The 18,250-nt window shown below is 50.9% G+C and overlaps 2 protein-coding genes across 3 annotated transcripts in view; one reads left to right on the plus strand and one right to left on the minus strand.

Annotated features, from left to right (window-relative positions):
* Brsk1 (BR serine/threonine kinase 1) overlaps positions 1–12,154 on the plus strand; it is a 27,892-nt gene extending 15,738 nt beyond the window's left edge. For both annotated transcript variants that reach the window (XM_036184243.1, XM_036184246.1), the window contains 11 exons: positions 420–451; positions 835–1,005; positions 1,768–1,865; positions 2,080–2,239; positions 2,447–2,507; positions 2,908–3,277; positions 3,639–3,687; positions 3,781–3,904; positions 4,310–4,508; positions 6,139–6,228; positions 11,482–12,154. In XM_036184243.1, the coding sequence (XP_036040136.1) occupies positions 420–451; positions 835–1,005; positions 1,768–1,865; positions 2,080–2,239; positions 2,447–2,507; positions 2,908–3,277; positions 3,639–3,687; positions 3,781–3,904; positions 4,310–4,508; positions 6,139–6,228; positions 11,482–11,639 (1,512 nt within the window). In that variant the 3' untranslated portion in view covers positions 11,640–12,154. The remainder of the gene's footprint in view (positions 1–419; positions 452–834; positions 1,006–1,767; positions 1,866–2,079; positions 2,240–2,446; positions 2,508–2,907; positions 3,278–3,638; positions 3,688–3,780; positions 3,905–4,309; positions 4,509–6,138; positions 6,229–11,481) is intronic.
* On the minus strand, positions 11,876–17,994 carry Tmem150b (transmembrane protein 150B). The gene is made up of 6 exons (XM_036201069.1): positions 17,927–17,994; positions 17,618–17,704; positions 17,460–17,527; positions 17,030–17,157; positions 14,299–14,482; positions 11,876–12,563 (listed from the first exon to the last, which is right to left on the minus strand). Exons 1-6 carry the CDS (start codon positions 17,992–17,994, stop codon positions 12,364–12,366), a joined length of 735 nt encoding a protein of 244 aa, XP_036056962.1. The 3' UTR covers positions 11,876–12,363.
* Positions 17,995–18,250: the final 256 nt, after the last annotated feature.

Here is an 18,250-nt window from a genome sequence, read left to right on the forward strand (position 1 = left end):
GTCATGGGACGGGACCAGTTTCCGGAGCCTACCTGTTAAACGCTTGGATGGAGGAGTTCACTGGTTATCCCAAGAGCCCCAAGGTCCAGCAAAACCTAAAACTTACAGACTAGAGAGGAAGCAGTCCAAGGTTGGATCAGAGAGTCCCAGGCCTTGGGGATGGCACATGTTGATGGCAGGGCTTGAAAAGGCTGGCACTGTGCATGCAGAAAAACTGCCACCCAGGGTCTAAAAATGGTCCCTCTGTAGCTGCACATCACGATATGCTTTACGACCACCAGAGGGCGACATGATATATCATCCTGCCTCTGGTTGGGGAGAGACCTCCCAGAATCAACTCTAATTGCTTTCATTTAATTGCTCACTCTCTGTGTGTATATGACCTAATTTCTGCTTCTCTGTAACCCACCCCTTCACAGCTGGAGCAAATTCAGAAACATCCCTGGTACCTGTGAGTAAGAGGGAACTGAACAGTTGGGTACCCGAGGGAGGTAGGACCTTGGGGCCAGAGCAGAGGTGGAGGGAGGGATGCCATGTTGGGTGGGGCGGGATGGGAGGAATTAGTCTCAAATTTTTAAGTCCTGGCAGAAGAGGACAGAACTGAAGAAAGAGTGTCAGACCAAGGGGAGGAGGGAGTCAGAGAGAGAACGAGGGTCTGGACTCCTGTCTGAAGGAGGAGAGCTAAATCCTGATTGCCTGGGTCAGGAAGTCAAGCTGGGGACCCCGACTCTCCAGGTCCTGGGAGGAGTATTCTGGGCCTGGGACCTAAGCCTCGGATGATAAAGCCTCTATTATGGATGCTGGTTTCTCCAAAGTGTTTCTGCACCTTTCCAGGGGCGGGAAACACGAACCAGACCCGTGCCTGGAGCCAGCCCCAGGCCGCAGGGTAGCCATGCGGAGCCTGCCTTCCAATGGAGAGCTGGACCCTGACGTTCTGGAGAGCATGGCGTCTCTGGGATGCTTCAGAGACCGGGAGCGGCTGCATCGAGAACTGCGAAGTGAGGAGTAAGAGCGCCCAAGATCCTTCCACAGACACCCCCACTTCACCGGTTGAATGGGTTGTGGCAGTTCCCAAGACTGCCTGCAGGGGGCGCACCACATTCAGGCTTAGGGAACCAACAGACTAGAGGCATGGCTTAGAGCTGGTGTGCGCGGGAGCAATTGTGATCTGGAGAGAAATGCGCTGAGCAGGCATGTCGGATGATGTCTGTGTTACGTGTGTACTTAGTAGGTGCCCCGGTGTTAGCCACTGTTGAGTAAAATTAGGTTGTGATGTACACTGGACCCTAAGAAGTCAACCATGCTGAGATGTAGGAAAGGGGCATTCTGGGTCAGAGAAGAGAAATAGGACCAGAACACCTGGGTCTGAGAGAGGAGGTCTAAGGCTTAGACTTGAACCGTGGTGGGAGGGGTGGGGTCTGAACTCCAAAGTATAAAGGTGGAGGCCTAAGATCTGGACTTGAACCCTTGGATCTGGGGACAGATCTGCTAGGTGCCCTGAGTGCAAGGAACCACAGCATACGGCAGGGAGTGAGGTCTCATTCAGACACACATTTCCTTACTTTTCATTACATTCACTTACATATGGGAGGAGGGGACGTGTGTGCCAAGGCACATTCATGAAGATCAGAGGATAACCACCATGTGGGTCCTAGGGATCCAACTCAGGTCATCAGCCTTTAGTGGCAAGAACCTTCCTTCATCTCTCCAGCTCTGGGCACTGATTTCTGACCTCAGTCCCCCCTGCCTCCCTCTTCCCTGTCTTAGGGAAAACCAGGAGAAGATGATCTATTATTTGCTTTTGGATCGGAAAGAGCGTTATCCCAGCTGTGAAGACCAGGACCTGCCTCCTCGGAATGATGTCGGTGAGACAGCAGATTGGGCGATTCGGATCCTAGTATTCCTGAGGAGGATGATGCTGTAGGCCTTGGGAGTCTATGTTTAGACAGCTAGACATTTATGATAACCTCTCTCTGCTCTGGGCCTCAGTTTCCCATCTGTTTACAAGGCCGTTGTGTATGTGCTGTGTACAGCTGAGCAAATTTGCCTACTGAGGAGGCTGATACTCTCTCCCTTCAGACCCACCACGGAAGCGTGTGGATTCTCCCATGCTGAGCAGACACGGGAAGCGGAGGCCAGAGCGGAAGTCCATGGAAGTTCTGAGCATCACAGATGCTGGCAGTGGTGGCTCCCCGGTGCCTACCAGACGGGCCTTGGAGATGGCCCAGCACAGTCAGAGGTGAGAGCCTGTTGTCTCCTCAGGAAGGATCTTCAGCCCCAGAATATAGAGGGAGCAGAGCATTCTAGACCCTGCTCAACCTCAAGTCTTCTATGTACCTGGGACAAATCACTTCCCTGCCTGGTCCTCATTCCCTGGGAGGACATGGAAGTGAAGGAACATCTGAACCTTTTGAAACGCAATTTATTTTTAAAATTCTGTAAACAGATCCCGCAGCGTCAGTGGAGCCTCCACTGGTCTGTCCTCCAGCCCTCTGAGCAGCCCAAGGGTAAGTCAGAACCTCAGAGAATTGAGACAGATATGGAGTAGTCAGAAAAGACTGAACAAGAAACACAGTCCCATGAGCCATCCTTACCCAAGAAGTGTCAAAGACCCCATTTCTGTCTTCCTATGATTAGACTGGTAGTATATCCGAGGGGTTTAATCATTTACCATAAGTTCTTTGAGCATGTTCAGTATGTCAGTCTCTGCTTAGCCTGGAGTGGCAGCCTTAGTGTGACCAGTCAGATACAGTGCCAGTGCCTCAAATCCTGAGTGTGGGTGGGGCTGACTGGACTACAATTCCCAGCATGCCTCGTGGACCTCCCCAGTGAGTCTAAGCAAGCAGTGCTTCCAAAGCCTCCTGGAAGTTGTAGTCGGAACTCATACCAGGTCCCACTGCTCCACAGAGTCCGGTCTTTTCCTTCTCACCGGAGCCAGGAGCTGGAGATGAGGCTAGAGGCGGAGGCTCCCCAACTTCCAAAACACAGACGCTGCCTTCTCGGGGCCCCAGAGGCGGGGGCGCTGGGGAGCAGCCACCGCCCCCCAGTGCCCGTTCCACACCCTTGCCCGGACCACCAGGCTCCCCACGCTCCTCCGGTGGAACCCCCTTGCACTCACCTCTGCACACGCCTCGAGCCAGCCCTACTGGGACCCCAGGAACGACACCACCTCCCAGTCCAGGCGGTGGTGTCGGGGGAGCCGCCTGGAGAAGTCGGCTCAACTCCATCCGCAACAGTTTCCTGGGCTCCCCTCGCTTCCACCGGCGCAAGATGCAGGGTAGGGGTCTCCGCAGATGCAAGGCTGGAGTTCTAATGTGGGAAGGAGAGGGCTAAATGTCTTGTCCTAAGGGCAATCTCCATGGGGGTCTTCGGGTAGGAAAGAGAGCTATCTTTCCAAGTCCCAAGACAAACTGAGATGATAACATTTGGAGAGAAGAGGTGGGTTTCCGGAAAGAGGCGATGGAGACAGGTCCTGTATGATGTACTCTGGTCCATGGGGCTTGAGCCTCACCCTGAGGAGTATGGCCTAACCACTCTGCCTTACCTGGTTAGGGTTAGCCATTTGAGAGGTGACTGGCACCTACATGGCTCTGGATGATAAATAAGCACTGACTACCTTCTCTCCCCTCCCTGACCAGTCCCCACCGCTGAGGAGATGTCCAGTTTGACACCAGAATCCTCTCCCGAGTGAGTTCAACAAGGGAAGGAACTGAGTGGGAACTGAGGGGATCCGTCTATTAGCGTCTTCGTGACCTGCTGTTTCTATCCCCTCCCACCCAGGCTGGCAAAACGCTCCTGGTTCGGGAACTTCATCTCCTTGGACAAAGAAGAACAAATATTCCTCGTGCTAAAGGACAAACCTCTCAGCAGCATCAAAGCGGACATTGTCCATGCCTTTCTGTCGGTGAGAGCCCTACGTCCCCACTGACCACAAAGCTACACCCACTGCCACTCTATCCCTGGCCGGACTTCCTTCTGAGACTCATGGGATTTGTAGTTTTCCAGCAAGAGTTGGACTGGTTCAGTATTGGACAGGGAGGCAAGAACAGACTATTGGGCCCAAAGTGCTGAAATAAGGCTCTCAATAAGAGTTTCCTGAGTACCAGGGGAAGGTGGATGAGTTGCCACACAAGATCTGAGGGTGGTACAAGGAAAGGCCTTTCTCAGTGGACCCTAACGCTTCCTGCTTACTACCAGTCCCACAGTCCTTTGCTGGAGGGCTGCTGGGATTTGTTCCTTGTCCAGAGCCAGGTGTAGGATGGTGATCTGTCCCTCAGACTCACCCCCTCCTTATATCCTTCCCTTCTAGATCCCCAGCCTGAGTCACAGTGTGCTGTCACAGACCAGCTTCAGGGCCGAGTACAAGGCCAGCGGTGGCCCCTCCGTCTTCCAGAAGCCTGTCCGCTTCCAGGTGGACATCAGCTCCTCCGAGGGTCCCGAGCCCTCCCCCCGAAGAGATGGCAGTAGCGGAGGGGGCGTCTACTCCGTCACCTTCACTCTCATCTCCGGTGCGTCTCTCCTGACCAGCCTTGGGGTAGTCATGATCTCTAAATAGGATTATCCGCACAGGAGAGCAGCAAGCAAAGGAAATCAGCACAGACAGTGCTGATTCTGTGAGGCCCCCCCCACACACACACACGGGCTGTCCTTTCCCGGTCTTTCCATGGGTGTATATAATGAGAAATCATTTCACTGGTGTCAGTAATCACTTGTTTTTCTTTTTTTTTTTTTCCTTTTTAATTTTTTTTTCTTTATTAAGAAATTTTCTACTCACACCACATACCATCCACAGATCCCCCCTCCTCCCTCCTCCTCCCAACCCCCCAGCCCTCTTTCTCAAGCCACCCCGCATCCCTACATCCCCCATGGGGAGTCCCTCCTGGATTTCCATGGCATACTATCAGGACATATCACTCGTTTTTTCAAAGGGGAGAAAAGTCTATAGAGTGCTTTGTGCTACCTTTTCATCTTCTATTAGAAGTGTGATCATGCTAGCCTCCAACATCAGTGCCCTACCCAGAGCAGACATCACCAATCTATCTGTGGAATTCTTCCTGAGCTCAGCTGTAGCCTCAAAATTTTAACTCCAGGCAGCCATGACCAATCAAGAGTTAGCCTGAGAGAAGAAAATCCACAGGGATGCCTTGTTTTCAAGTCTTGATTCCTGGGCCTTAATATTGGAAGTATATACACTGCAAGTATATACATATTTGCTCTCTTCATCACCAGTTTTAATATGTTATGGTCAGGGGTGACTTTGCTCTATGAGCTTCTAAAACAGGCTGCAATGAGTGTGTGTGATGTCAACTGGAGGTCAAAGGTCAGTTTGTGGGAATCTCCTACATGTGATCCCAGGGATTGAACTCCAGGTTGTCAGGCGTGACAGCAAGTGTCTTTACCCACTGTGCCATCTTGCCAGCCCAAGGTGTGGTGGTGGTGTTTGTTTCCTTCACTTTTCTATGTTAAAGAAAAAATTTGTTTTTGTTTGTTTTTTGTTGTTGTTGTTGTTTTGAGACAGGGTTTCTCTGTGTAGCTTTGGTGCCTGTGCTGGATCTCACTCTGTAGACCAGGCTGGCCTCAAACACGCAGAGATCCTCCTGGATCTACCTCCCGAGTACTGGGATTAAAGGTGTAAGCCACCACCGCCCGGCTAAGAAGAAAATTTTTTATGAATATGAGTATTTTTTCTGCCATTATGGTCTGTGCATTATGTGTGTGCCAGGTGCCCAAGGAAGCCAGGTTCCCTGGGACTGGAGTTACAAGTAGTTGTGAGCCACCACATGGGTGCTAAGAATCAAATTCAAGCCACCTAGAAGACAGCCAGTGCTCTAAACCACTGAGCCATCTCTCCAGCCCCTCACTTATTTTTCTCACAGTTTTTTTTTCTCTTCACATCCTTAAGGAAAGTTAAACAAGCAGCAACATCTACTTAAAGAGAAACAAACACCTGCCGTTCGTTATATTAAAATGAAGATGTCTGGGTGTAACCGTGTTCCTTAGGTGCAGAGCAGAGATCTATTTGGGAACCAGTTATTGATGCAGGCCCAACAGAGTCAAAGGAGGATGTCTTGCTTGACGGAGGGACTTTGCTGCCTCCACTCCAAGTGACCATGTTTCCTATCTGCCCATCCCCACCAGGTCCCAGCCGTCGGTTCAAGCGAGTGGTGGAAACCATCCAGGCACAGCTGCTGAGCACTCACGACCAGCCCTCTGTGCAGGCCCTAGCAGGTGGGTGACATCCAGGGTGACCAGCGCAAACTCTGCTCTCTCCCTGCTTCTGAGAAGCCAGGCTGGCCCGCTTCCTGGACTTTTGGCCAGTGTCCTGCTGAGGCCTCCCCTGCACTGTTGAGAAAAGATTTCCCACAAAAGGCTGGGGTCTGAGAAGGGACTCCTCAGCACCCTGGAGGCTCTTAGAGGACAGTGGCCTCCATGTTGGGAGCAATGGAACATGGTGCCACAGGGCTGTGGGAGATTTACCAGCCTTCCTGGTGTGCTTGGGACTGGGAGCAGGGCATAACCTTTAGGCTAAAACCAGGACAGATAGGATGTATTAGTGGCTCACTTTACAGGTCCCAAATATCATTGGAATTGAAGGTCATAGTTCTCATCTGGCATCCAGAGGGCGGAACAGAGGCCAGGCATCAGGGAGGTGTTAGAATTCATCCAGTTTCCCTAAGAGAATAACATAAACTGGCTAGGGGTTAACTCAGAGGTAGACTGTTTGCCTAGCAAAGGTTCAATTCCCCATCAGAGAAAAAGAAAAGCAAAAAACATGATCTGGGTGGCTTTTTTTTTTTTTTTTTTTTTTTTGGTTTTTCGAGACAGGGTTTTTCTGTGTAGCTTTGCGCCTTTCCTGGAACTCACTTGGTAGCCCAGGCTGGCCTCACAGAGATCCGCCTGGCTCTGCCTCCCTAGTGGTGGGATTATAGGAGTGTGCCACCACCACCTGGTGATCTGAGTGGCTTTGAAGCAATGGGAAACCAGGTGTGGAGGTGCTTGCCTGTAGTCCCAGCATTCAGGAAACTAAGGCAGTAAGATTACCACAAACTCAAGGCCATCCTGAGTGACTAGTTCCAGGCCATTTGGGCCATTTAATAAAACTTGTCTCAAGGCAAACAAACGGGGCTGAGGATGTAGCTCAGTTATAGAGTGCTTAGCCAGCATGCACTAATCTCTGGGTTCAATCCTGGGACGACGTACATTGGAAGTGGTGTCACATAGCTGTAATCTCAGGCAGCATTTTGGAGACAGTCAGGAGGATCCGAAATCCAAAATCAGCCAGGCAGTGGAGATGCACGCCTTTGATCCCAGCATTCAGGAGGCAGAGGCAGGCAGATCTCTATGAGTTCAAGGACAGCCTGGCCTAGAGAGGGAGTTCCAAGACAGCCTGGCCTAGAGAGGGAGTTCCAAGACAGCCAGAACTACACAGAGAAACCTTGTCTTGAAAAACAAAATAGCCAGGCGGTGGTGGTGCACGCCTGTAATCCCAGCACTCGGGAGGCAGAGGCAGGCAGATCTCTGTGAGTTCGAGGCCAGCCTGGTCTCCAAAGAGAGTTCCAGGAAAGGTGCAAAGCTATGCAGAGAAACCCTGTCTCAAAAAACAAAAAATTAAATAAATGAATGAATGAAAGAAAGAAAGAAAGAAAGAGAAAAGAAAAGAAAAACAAAAGAAAGAAAATCAGGGCTGGAGAGGTGGCTCAGTGTTTAAGAGCACTGGCTGCTCTTCCAGAGGACGTGGGTTCAATTGCCAGCAGCCACATGGCAGCTCACAACTGTCCATAACTGAAGTTCCAGTGGATCTGACACCTTCATACAGATATACATGCAGGCAAAATACCAATACACATAAATGTTTTTCAATTTTCTAAAAATGAAAGAAATTCAGTCATGCTCCACTATGTATCAAATTTGAGGCCAGACAGATATTTATGAGACCCTGTCTCAGAAATAAACAAAAAGAATTCTTTTCTTTTTTAATTATTTTTTTAAATAGCATTATATTTTATGTGCATGTTTATGTGCATGGGTGTTTTTGCCTGCATGTGTTTCTGTGCACCGTGTGCATGCTTGGTGTGTGTGGAGGCTAGAAGAGGGCACCAGAGCCCTCAGAAGTAGAGCTACAGAGGGTTGTGAGCTGGAGATTAGATGCAGGTCCTCTGGAAGAGCAGCCAGGGCTCCTAGCCAGGAAGCCATCTCTCCAGCCCAAGAATTTTTGTTCCGAGACTAGAAGTCCCAGGTCAAGGCAGCGCGACAGACCTTGTGTCTGTCTGGAGCCCATTTCCTCATTCACTGATGCTCTCTTCTCACTGTGTCTCCTTAGGTTTCCTTTTTGCTTTTATTAAAACAGATTCTCCTCTATCCCAGACTGGCCGCAAGCTCAATATGTAGATACAGATGATCTTGAACTCCTATCCTCCTGCCTCCATCCCAGCTGCTGGGATTACAGGCATGCACCACTGATCTAGCTTTCCCTGAGGTCTTTGATAATTTCATGGCACAAAGCCCATATATGAAGGCTCCACCCGAAAAAAATCTAATCATCTCCCAGAGGCCCCATTGATTTAGGGGTGATGATTTCGGCATGTGAATTATGGGGGACACAACATTTAGCCTGTAGTACCAGGTGTGTCTGCCATAGCAACCAACGATGCAAAGATGAATGAAGAGTTTACAGAGAAAAGCAGGCTTCATTGTAGGATGCAAGAAAGGAGCATGAGTCCAGTGAAATCAGCCTGACATCCCTCTGTCCCCACCCCCTATAGAAGGGAGTGAGCGCAGAGAACCCAGCAATGAGTAGAGCAGCCACTGGAGGACACTAGTAGCTTGACTCCTGACAGGGCTCATCTTGACCCTGGATTCATTGGCTGACATTAATAAATGACCTCAAGCCAGGAGGTGGCGCACACCTTTAATCTCAGCACTTGGGAGGCAGAGCCAGGATGATCTCTGAGTTTGAGGCCAGCCTGGTCTACAAAGTGAGTTCTAGGACAGCCAGGGCTACACAGAGAAACCCTGTCTCAAGGGAAAAAAAAAAACCTCAAAGTTGGTTCCTGAAACAATACAGATTTTCCATCCTGCTGTCCTGGAGGTGCGGCACCCAGGCTGACATCAGGGTGTCTTCCTGAGAGCTGTCCTCTCTTGCTCTGCATCCCCTTCCTTCATCTGTGGCCACATCCTCCAGAGCCAGGAACACTGCTCTGCCCTTGACATGACTGGTTCATTTAAGGACTTGTGTGACTAAACTGGGTCTGCCCAGATAATCCCAGGTAGTCTCCCCAACCCACAGGGATTATTCTGAGTCACAAGGCATGATCTCAACGTTTTCACAGGTCCCCAGCTTTATGGTATGAACGTCTGTGGGGGATAGCATTATTCAGCTTACCACAGCCTCCCTGGGGGTCATTTGGCAGGTCTCACATGAAGAGCAGGAAGATGTTATTGTGTTATTGGCATCGTGTGGGTGGGGACCAGGGACGCTGAAAAACCTTTTAACTCACAGAAAACCTTTCATAGCAGAATTATTCAGGCCCAGGAGGATTAGTTAAATGACTGGTTGGTGCAAGAAAATACCTTCCAAAGGCAACTTCAGGAAGTGGGTTTTGGTGAGAGAGCTCAACATCTGAAGGTGCTTGAGCTCCTAACCCCTCCTGAGTTAGGTCCCCGTGACCCACATGATGGAAAGGAGAGCAAACTGGAGCTGCAGCATAACACACACACACACACACACACACACACACACACACACACACACACACTAAAAAAGTAAGGGAAATGCTGGGTGGTGGTGGCGCACTCAGGAGGCAGAAACAGGCGGATCTCTGTGAGTTTGAGGCCAGCCTGGTCTATGGAGAGAGTTCCAGGACAGCCAGGGCTACATAGAGAAACCATCTTGAAAAACCAAAAAAAAAAGAGGAGGAGGAGGAGGAGGAAAAGGAAAATGTTTCTTTTGGCCCACAGTTCTAAGGGACAGTCCATCATGGCAGAGAGGGCATGGCGGCCCAGCCCATGGAGTGGTACAGCTCACATTGTGGTGGGTCTTCGCACATTAGTTATCCTAGTCCAGACCATCCTTTACAAACGTGCTCAGAGCCTTGTTTCATGATGACTCTGAACCTGTTAACCTGACCTGTGATCCAGTCACTTATGGGAGGCTGAGGCAGGAGGATCAGGTGCTCAAGGTCATCTTCTGCCACAGAGTGAGTTCAAGGCCAACCTGAGCTGTGTGGGGGTGGGCTAGAGAGATGACCCAGCGGTTAAGAACACTTGTTGCTCTTGCAGAAGACCCCAGCACCTACATGATGACTCATAACCATCCAGAACTCCAGTTCTAGGAGATCTGATGTTCTCTTCTGAACTCGGTGGACACCAGGCATGCACACGGTACACATACATGCAGGAAACCACTCATAAAATGGCAGAGAAATGACTTAGTACATTGTAAGATAAGCAAGCATGAGAACCTGAGTTTCATCCCCAGAACCCATGAGAAAAAGCCAAGGGGCTGGGGACTTAGCTCAGTGGTAGAGTGCTTGCCTAGTGAGGCAGGGTCCTGTTCTCAGCTCCAGGGGGAGCCCTGTAATCTCAGCACTGAGAGGCGGGGAAGCCCCTAACCAGTTCAGCAAATTGGTAAGCTCCAGGTTCAGCAAAAGAACCAAACTTCCCCAAACAGTCCTGTGGGCCGCCGCATGTGTGTGTCCCCACACAAAATAAATAGTTAAAAATGTAACCTAAGAAATAAGATAAACCCAACACAGTGGGCTTTAATCCCAGTACTCAGAAGGCTGAGGCAGGTAGATCTCTGTACATTCGAGGACAGCCTGGTCTACCTAGAGAGTTCTGATGCTGACCTCCATGTACACACAAAATCATGTACACACACATGCTAGCCCATGTGTACAAAGTGTGGGCTTCCTCGGGTCAGCAGAACCAGAAGGGTCTGAGACCCCAAGGCAATCCACACCACTGTGAACTCCATTCCCTTAGAATTACCTAGATGTAGATAAGGAGTACAGCAGGTATCAACCCTGCGGTTGCCTCTGAGAGCTGAGAATTTCTTGTGACGGGCTGGCCTGGACCTGGGACAAACTGGGCAGGTTTTCAAAGCTACAAGGAACCTGTGGGCCCCCTGTAGGAAAAGGTGTGCCTCCCGATGGCAGCTGTCTCTGGGACTTGAAGTCCCACAGATGGTGACTTTGATCTCTATTAGGATTGTTGTTATTTCCATTACATTTGTTTATTTGTGTATGGGGGAGTGAGCATCGCGGTCATCAACTTGGAAGACAACTTGGAGTCTCTCTCTCCTCCTGTTTGGGTCCCAGGGATCAAACTTAGGTCATCAAGCTTGGTGACAAGCGCCTGTACCCACTGAGCCATCCTGCCGGCCAACTCTGGTTTCTTGGGGCTATTGAGACCAGCAGATAGGAGCCTCAACCTGGTTTCAGCAGCCTGTCAGCCCATACAAAATTACTTCTTCCTTCACAGATGAGAAGAATGGAGCCCAGACCCGGCCTGCTGGTACCCCACCCCGAAGCCTACAGCCCCCACCAGGCCGCCCTGACCCTGATCTGAGCAGCTCTCCCCGCCGAGGACCCCCTAAGGACAAGAAGCTCCTGGCCACCAATGGAACCCCTCTACCCTGACCCCAGGGGGCCAGGGAAGGAGGGGAGCCCCCTCCACCCCCCTTCCCTGCCCCCCTACTGTGAATCTGTATATAAGGCCCAAGGAGTATGTTGGGGGGGAACATAAAACTCGGCCTTGCCCTGCAGGGATGGGGCTCCAGGGGCCGTGCCCAGTGGGGGGAGGTTCTAGGGCAAAAAAGGGGGTGGGAGCTGTTTCTATTTATTTATTAATTTATTATTTTATTTATTGATCAATCTCTGCGGGTGGGGTGGGGGAGGGATGGGAGCTGGTTGGGGGTGGCTTAGCAGATCCGGACAGGGCCCTCTGTCTCTGTGTCATCCCCGGCCCCCGCTCCCCTTCCTGGGCCCCCGCTCCCCACCAGGTCCTCCTTCCTTCCCCTACTACGACCTTCTGTACGGATTTGCTCTCCCGGAAGGAATTCTGGTTTCGCGTGATCCTGCCTGCGTCTGTGTCTGATTCCGCCGGCGGCAACAACAACAACAACAAAATTAATAAATAGCCTTGATCAGGGAGAGCCGGCTGGCCTTCGCCTCTCAATTCCTGGGGTGCGTCTTCTGATCACGGGGACAGGCGGGTACCAAGATGCGGCCTCTCTGAGTGGCGTGCACAGGCCCACTCCGCTACACATCCATCTGGCTGTCCACAACCTCAGCCCCCGGGGCCTGGTTGCGTGAGCCCGGCCTGGCCCGGTCTTTCTTCCTCCACCCATCATCTGGGCCCTAGTCAGAGCACCTGTGACATCTGTGTGTTTGGAGGAGCCTGTGGGAGGCTGGAGTCCGGGTGGGGCTGTAACTGCAGGGTGCATCCACGCAAGCTGGAGAAGTCCACGGCGAAGAGACCGAAGAGGATGAAGAGCAGCATGGCCACTGCCCACTCGCAGGCAGCCGAGGCAGATCGCATCCGCTGAGAGTACAGGATGATCACTTCACACCAGCGTCAAGGGCCACGCCGCACGCTAAAGCCACCTCAGATGCCGCGGCGCTTCCGGCCAGGGCAATCTTTGGTCATCTGAGGTGCTTCCCGGTCCTGGCATAACTGGTCGCCTGTCTCACGCCCATCCTTGCTCTGGTGCCCTCCAAACCCTGCCCTCTCCATCCCTAGTCTGTGCTCCCGTAGGACTCCATTGGGAATGGAGTGCCAGTGCTCCACACCCACTTTCCGGTCTGTGGGTCCTTCCTGACCCCAGAGTGACTCTCCTGTTGTTTTCCACATAACCCCAAGAAAAACACCCTCTCTGCTCCCTCAGGCTGTACTGCTGCATGGGTTTTTCCCCCCTTTGTTTGGGCTTTTTGGAGACAGGCCTTCATGCAGCTCAGGCTGGCCTTGAACTTGAGATGTAGCTGAAGATGACCTTCTAGGCATGTGCCACCACAACTTACTTAGCACTGGGGTATGAACCCAGAGCCTCCTGCATGCTAGCAAGCATTCTACCGGCTGATCTACATTACCAGTACCAGGTTAGCACTTCTTAAACATATCCGGGCTCCACCAGTCTCTGCTATTTACAAGTTTCTCCCTATTGCGGGACCCACAGCCTCCTCCACATTAACTCCTTAAAGGAATGAATCTCCTTGCCCCAAACCTGGTCCTCTTTGTAAGGGCTCCACCCTCCCCTTGGACCCAAGTTGACACTTGGGAATTCCCCAATCCCTAGACCAACTGGTTACCTTTTGTCTTGTCTGCTCTACCCACACACCCACCCACCACCACCACCACCACACACACACACACACACACACACACACACACACACGCACACACATATGCACACACACACATGCATGCACACACACACCACCACCACCCACCCAAACACACACACACACACATACACACACCTGGCTGGCTCTAGTTAGTAGCATTTCTAATTATGCGGGGGCAAATGGCCTATAGAGGCCATTTCAGGTCACTTATCTGAACACTCAAGTTGGTCTTGTGGGGCTGGCCGTCTACAGCCTGTCACTGATTCCAGCCGGGACTTTCACCTTGGCCAACGGACTTCCCCTGCCTCTGCAGCTCTTCAGCACCCAGAAAGATGCTTGACACACCTGATACCCCTGGCAGCCAATTATTAACAGAACGCCTGTTTGCCGCACACTGCATGCGGGGAATGGAACTAAGTGTCTCACAAACAAGCCCTCCTTCTTCCTCACAACACTGGACTCAGTTAACTACCTGTATTTTCTTTAGGACAGGTCTCACTAAGTAGTACAGGCTAGCAGCTTCAAGCTCATGGCGATCTTTTTGCCTCAGCCTTATCTGCACTTGATAAGAGCAGAAACCGAGGCACTTCAGGGGTAGAAGAAACCAGTAGGAGTTCCTCTACATAATACTCAGAGAAAGTGAGGTTCCTGAGTAACCAATCTGACCTCAAAGTCAGGGCTATCTACTGCACCTGTTTTGCTTTTGAGACAAAGGCATACTACATAGCCGAAGCTGGTCTTGAACTCATAATCCTCCCTCCCAGTGTTAGGATTACAGGCTTTGTGCCACCATGCCTGGGTTTACACTTTCCACTCTGGAGCTGTGATCCTGAATGGATACTGAGGCCAAAGACGTGAAGAGACGCCCACTATGGCACACAGCAAAAGGCAGAGGGAACAACCCCAAAGCAAAGCCGCCTTTGGCCAGTCCTGCCTGAGCCCCGGGAAAGGATACTGGCCACGATGAGGATGGTGGAGAGTACACAGAAGCTCTGGCGTAGACACCTAATCCAGCGGGGCCCGGGGTCGGGCAGGCCCTTCATCCACCAGGACAGAAAGAACTGTAGCCAGAAGTACAGGTTGCCCAGGATGAAGGCCAGAAAGGCCCCTACCAGGTGTGTGGCCTTCTGGTTGTTCTCCTGGGGGAAGGGAGGAGAATTGAAATAAAATTATGGCAGAGGGAGGGAATGACAGGAAGCAGACTTTGAACCAGTCCAACGGATGGAATGGAAAATGCAAAACCCAGGGCTGCTGAGGTGGCTGAGCTGGTAGGTGCTTTCAGCAACCTGCAGAGGAAGAAATGAAGTAATCCGAAAAGATGTCCTCTGGCCTCCACCCACATGCTGTGGCATGTGAGGACTCCCCACCCACCCACCACCACACACAAATAGAACCTGCCGCCCTATCGCCAACCATCAGACTGGGCACCTTGGCCCTTGTCAGCTCCACAGAGCATTTATCAGTTTTTATTTGTGTGTATGCAAATGCCACTTGTCTGGAGGTCAAAAGAGGGTGCAGGTTCCACAGAAGCTGGAATTACTAGTGCTTATGAGTGCTTGGAACCAAATTTGGGCCCTCCAGAAGGCCAACAAGTGTTCTCAATCACCGAGCCATTTAAATTTAAATCCGCTGCTAGGTCCTCAACCCTTAATACCAACAATAGTGCATCCCACAAAGTAGCCATTTAGGAAACGTGGTAGAATAAATCTTAAATTCCCTGAAGTGTGGAGAGGGAAACATACCCTACAGGGAAATTTTTTGTTTATTAGTTTTAGTTTTTTTGAGACAGGGTCTTTTTGCCTCTTCACCCCAACTCCTGGACTGAACCTAGGACTTCATGTATCAAGGCAAATCACTCTACTACTGAGCTACAGCCCCCCTCCCCCCAAGACGGGGTCTCACAGAGCCTAAATTGTCCTTGAACTTGATTTATATGACCTTGAACTCCTGATCGTCCTTCCTCTACCTCCCAAGTGCTAGGATAACTGGTTTGAACCACATGCCCAGCAAAATTTAGATTTAAAAAAAAATTATTGGAGGCACAGACAAGCAGCTCTCTGAGTTCAAGGCCAGCCTACTCTACTTAGCAAGTTTTAGGACAGCCAGGGCTACACAGAGAAATCCTGTCTCAAAGAAAAAAATTATTGCACTTATTTTGTGGGGAGAAGCGGGTGTCACAACATGGAGCATGTGTGGAGGTCAGAGAACAAGGTACCAGGATTAGTTCTCTCCTATTACTTGAGTCCTGAGGATGGAACTCAGCTTATCGGGCTTGGCAGGCCCTCTCACGTGCTGAACCATCTGGATAACTCCCAAATTTTGATACTTGGCAGGAGAAAATTTCATAAATGTGATAATGGTTTGTGACTTACAGAAACACATGTTAAATATATATATATATTTGTAATAAGGCCAGATGTGATGGCACACACTTGTAATCTTAGCTGAAGCAGGATTCAGTCTTGGCTACATAGTAAATTCCAGGACTGTCTGAGCTAGTCAGACCCTGTTTCAAAAAACAAAACAAAAAATTTCATGAAAAGACCGGGCGGTGGTGGCGCACGCCTGTAATCCCAGCAGTCGGGAGGCAGAGGCAGGAGGATCTCTGTGAGTTCGAGGCCAGCCTGGGCTACAGAGTTCCAGGAAAGGCGCAAAACTACACAGAGAAATCTCTCTCAACCCCCATCCCACCTCCACCCCCCAAAAAATTCATGAAATCCTCACACTGTGGATGCTGAAACAAGAAGAATGTAAAGTCAAGGTCAACGCAGATAAATAATCTGATTGTCTCAAATAATAAGTCATTGAGGGAACTGGAGAGAGGCTAGGAAGTTCCTTAGAAAGGCAATCAAATGGAATAGCGGCTGAGAAGGCAGCTTAGTCCACAGAGTGCTTGCCTGGGCCCAATGCCCCATAAAACAGGAGTGGGGCTCACCTGTAATCCCAGAACTCATGAGGTAGAGGCGGGAGGATCTGGAAGAGTGCAAAGCCATCCTCCAATACATATTGAATTCCAGACTAGCCTGGGCTACTTGAGAGCAAAAAAAAAAAATGTTCTTAAGAAAGGAATATAGTAATAGATTGAGGAACATAGAGCAAGCAAGTGCACCTCGCCTACCATGCACCTCACCAGCTTTCAGCAAGGGGCTGAACATCAGACACAGGACATAAAACATAGTAACAAAATAAACCAGTGAGATTTTTCCTATCCTCTGTCCATTCATACGTTCTACAATTATCTGTAGAGCCGCATGAATGCCGGAACTAGAATCTATGAATCTCTGTTCGTTTCTGACCGCCCACAGACAAGCTGTTTGTTCTTTAGGGTTTGGCCAAAGGGACTGAATAGAATTCTGTGGAGATTCTGTATAGAGAAAAGACTCAACCTTTGTACCGATCGCAATACTTTTATGATTTAATGAAACGGAGAATGGTGGCTGCAATAAAATTATCCCAACCTCAGAGGAGGGTTCCACGAGGTTCTGAGTACACAGCTTAGCACAGGCTGCTCTCTTACAAAGTCCTCTACGCGCTAGCGGGCCCAAGAGTAATGAGAACTACAAGTCCCAGAAAGCCTTGCGAGCCAAGTCCACAGAAAGAGCTGCTAGAAGCCACGGAAAACGTAGGGAATTGTAGTCCTGTTTCCGGAGGCTGACCACCCCAGGTTCGCTCCCAGCGCATCTCACCTGGAAATTGCCTACTATGGAGGTTCCCAGGGCACAGAGGAGCCCGGTCCACAGAATCAACTGGTTTTGCCACGTTTTGACTCCCCAGTCCCGGAGTTGATGATAACGCACAATGCAGATCCAAGCAGCTAGGAACGAGAGTCAGACTCACCACAAGGTTCCTAGCTGAAGGGGAGGGCTTGAAACAGGGAGAAGCTGGGATCGGAGATAAGGGGAGGATAATGGAAGAAGGGATTTGGAGGTGCAGGGCTTTGGGGTCGGAGGGAGAAGGCCTGAGGTCTGGATTCCTGGGTCTGAGGGAGGAGGGCTGGGATGTGGAGTCCTGGCTGTCGGGGAAGAGGGGCTAGTTGCCCCTATCTAGGGAAGGAGGAGCTAGGGACTCTGGGCAGCTTTGGGCAGGCAGTAAAAGGAAAGATCTGCAAATACTTACCTAGAGCAGCTCCTGTATTGAGGACTTGGCCGAAAATGCAGCTCTGGGGAGCGTAAGACCCACATTTACTGCAGAAGATGGACAGGGTCATCCTTTGGCCCCCTCCGAGGTAAGACCCTCAGTTTTCCTTCCCCATCACCCCCCTCAGCCACAAGAACCTGATAAAGGGGAAGCCTTTCTCGAGGTCCACAGTCCTGTTAGCCACGGCAATTGCAAAGCTGAGATGGGAGGGATACAGGAAGTGTCAGTAAGGGGCTCTTGAGGATAACTTTCCCTTCTGTTCACCAAACAAAACACTTCACTGTGGTGATGGACTTCTGGCTCCCTCCTCCGTCACAAGCAGGCGTCCAACACCCAGCTGTCCTCCCTCAGACCCAGGAATCCAGCCCTCCATCAAACCCAAGAGTCCAGACCCCAGCCCTTCTTCTCCCCCAGACCAAAGCATCCTGTGGGCCTTTGCTACTTACACAATCCAGATGCCAGCGACAGCCCATAGAGCTAGGAAGACCGGCAGCAAGTACAGGTAGTTCCACATGCCGCGGCGGCTCTGTAGTAGAAGTGGAGAGGCTGGGGCTCCCAGGTCAGGGAGCAGTCCTCAGATATATGGGGTTGAAGACACCTGCTTTTGTGGCCACGCTTGCTGGAAGAGGTTGAGGCAGACCAGCCTTTGCTCAGGGCACTGTTCCCTATCTTTCTCACCTTCAATTAACTGATGTTTGTCTGTCTTCTTGGTTCTCCTCCTTCACCTCCACCTCCCGGTCTCTGGGTTCCCCTAGGACTCTCACCTCTCC

The sequence above is a fragment of the Onychomys torridus genome, chromosome 1 (genome assembly GCF_903995425.1).
Source record: "Onychomys torridus chromosome 1, mOncTor1.1, whole genome shotgun sequence".
Taxonomy (NCBI): Eukaryota; Metazoa; Chordata; class Mammalia; order Rodentia; family Cricetidae; genus Onychomys; species Onychomys torridus.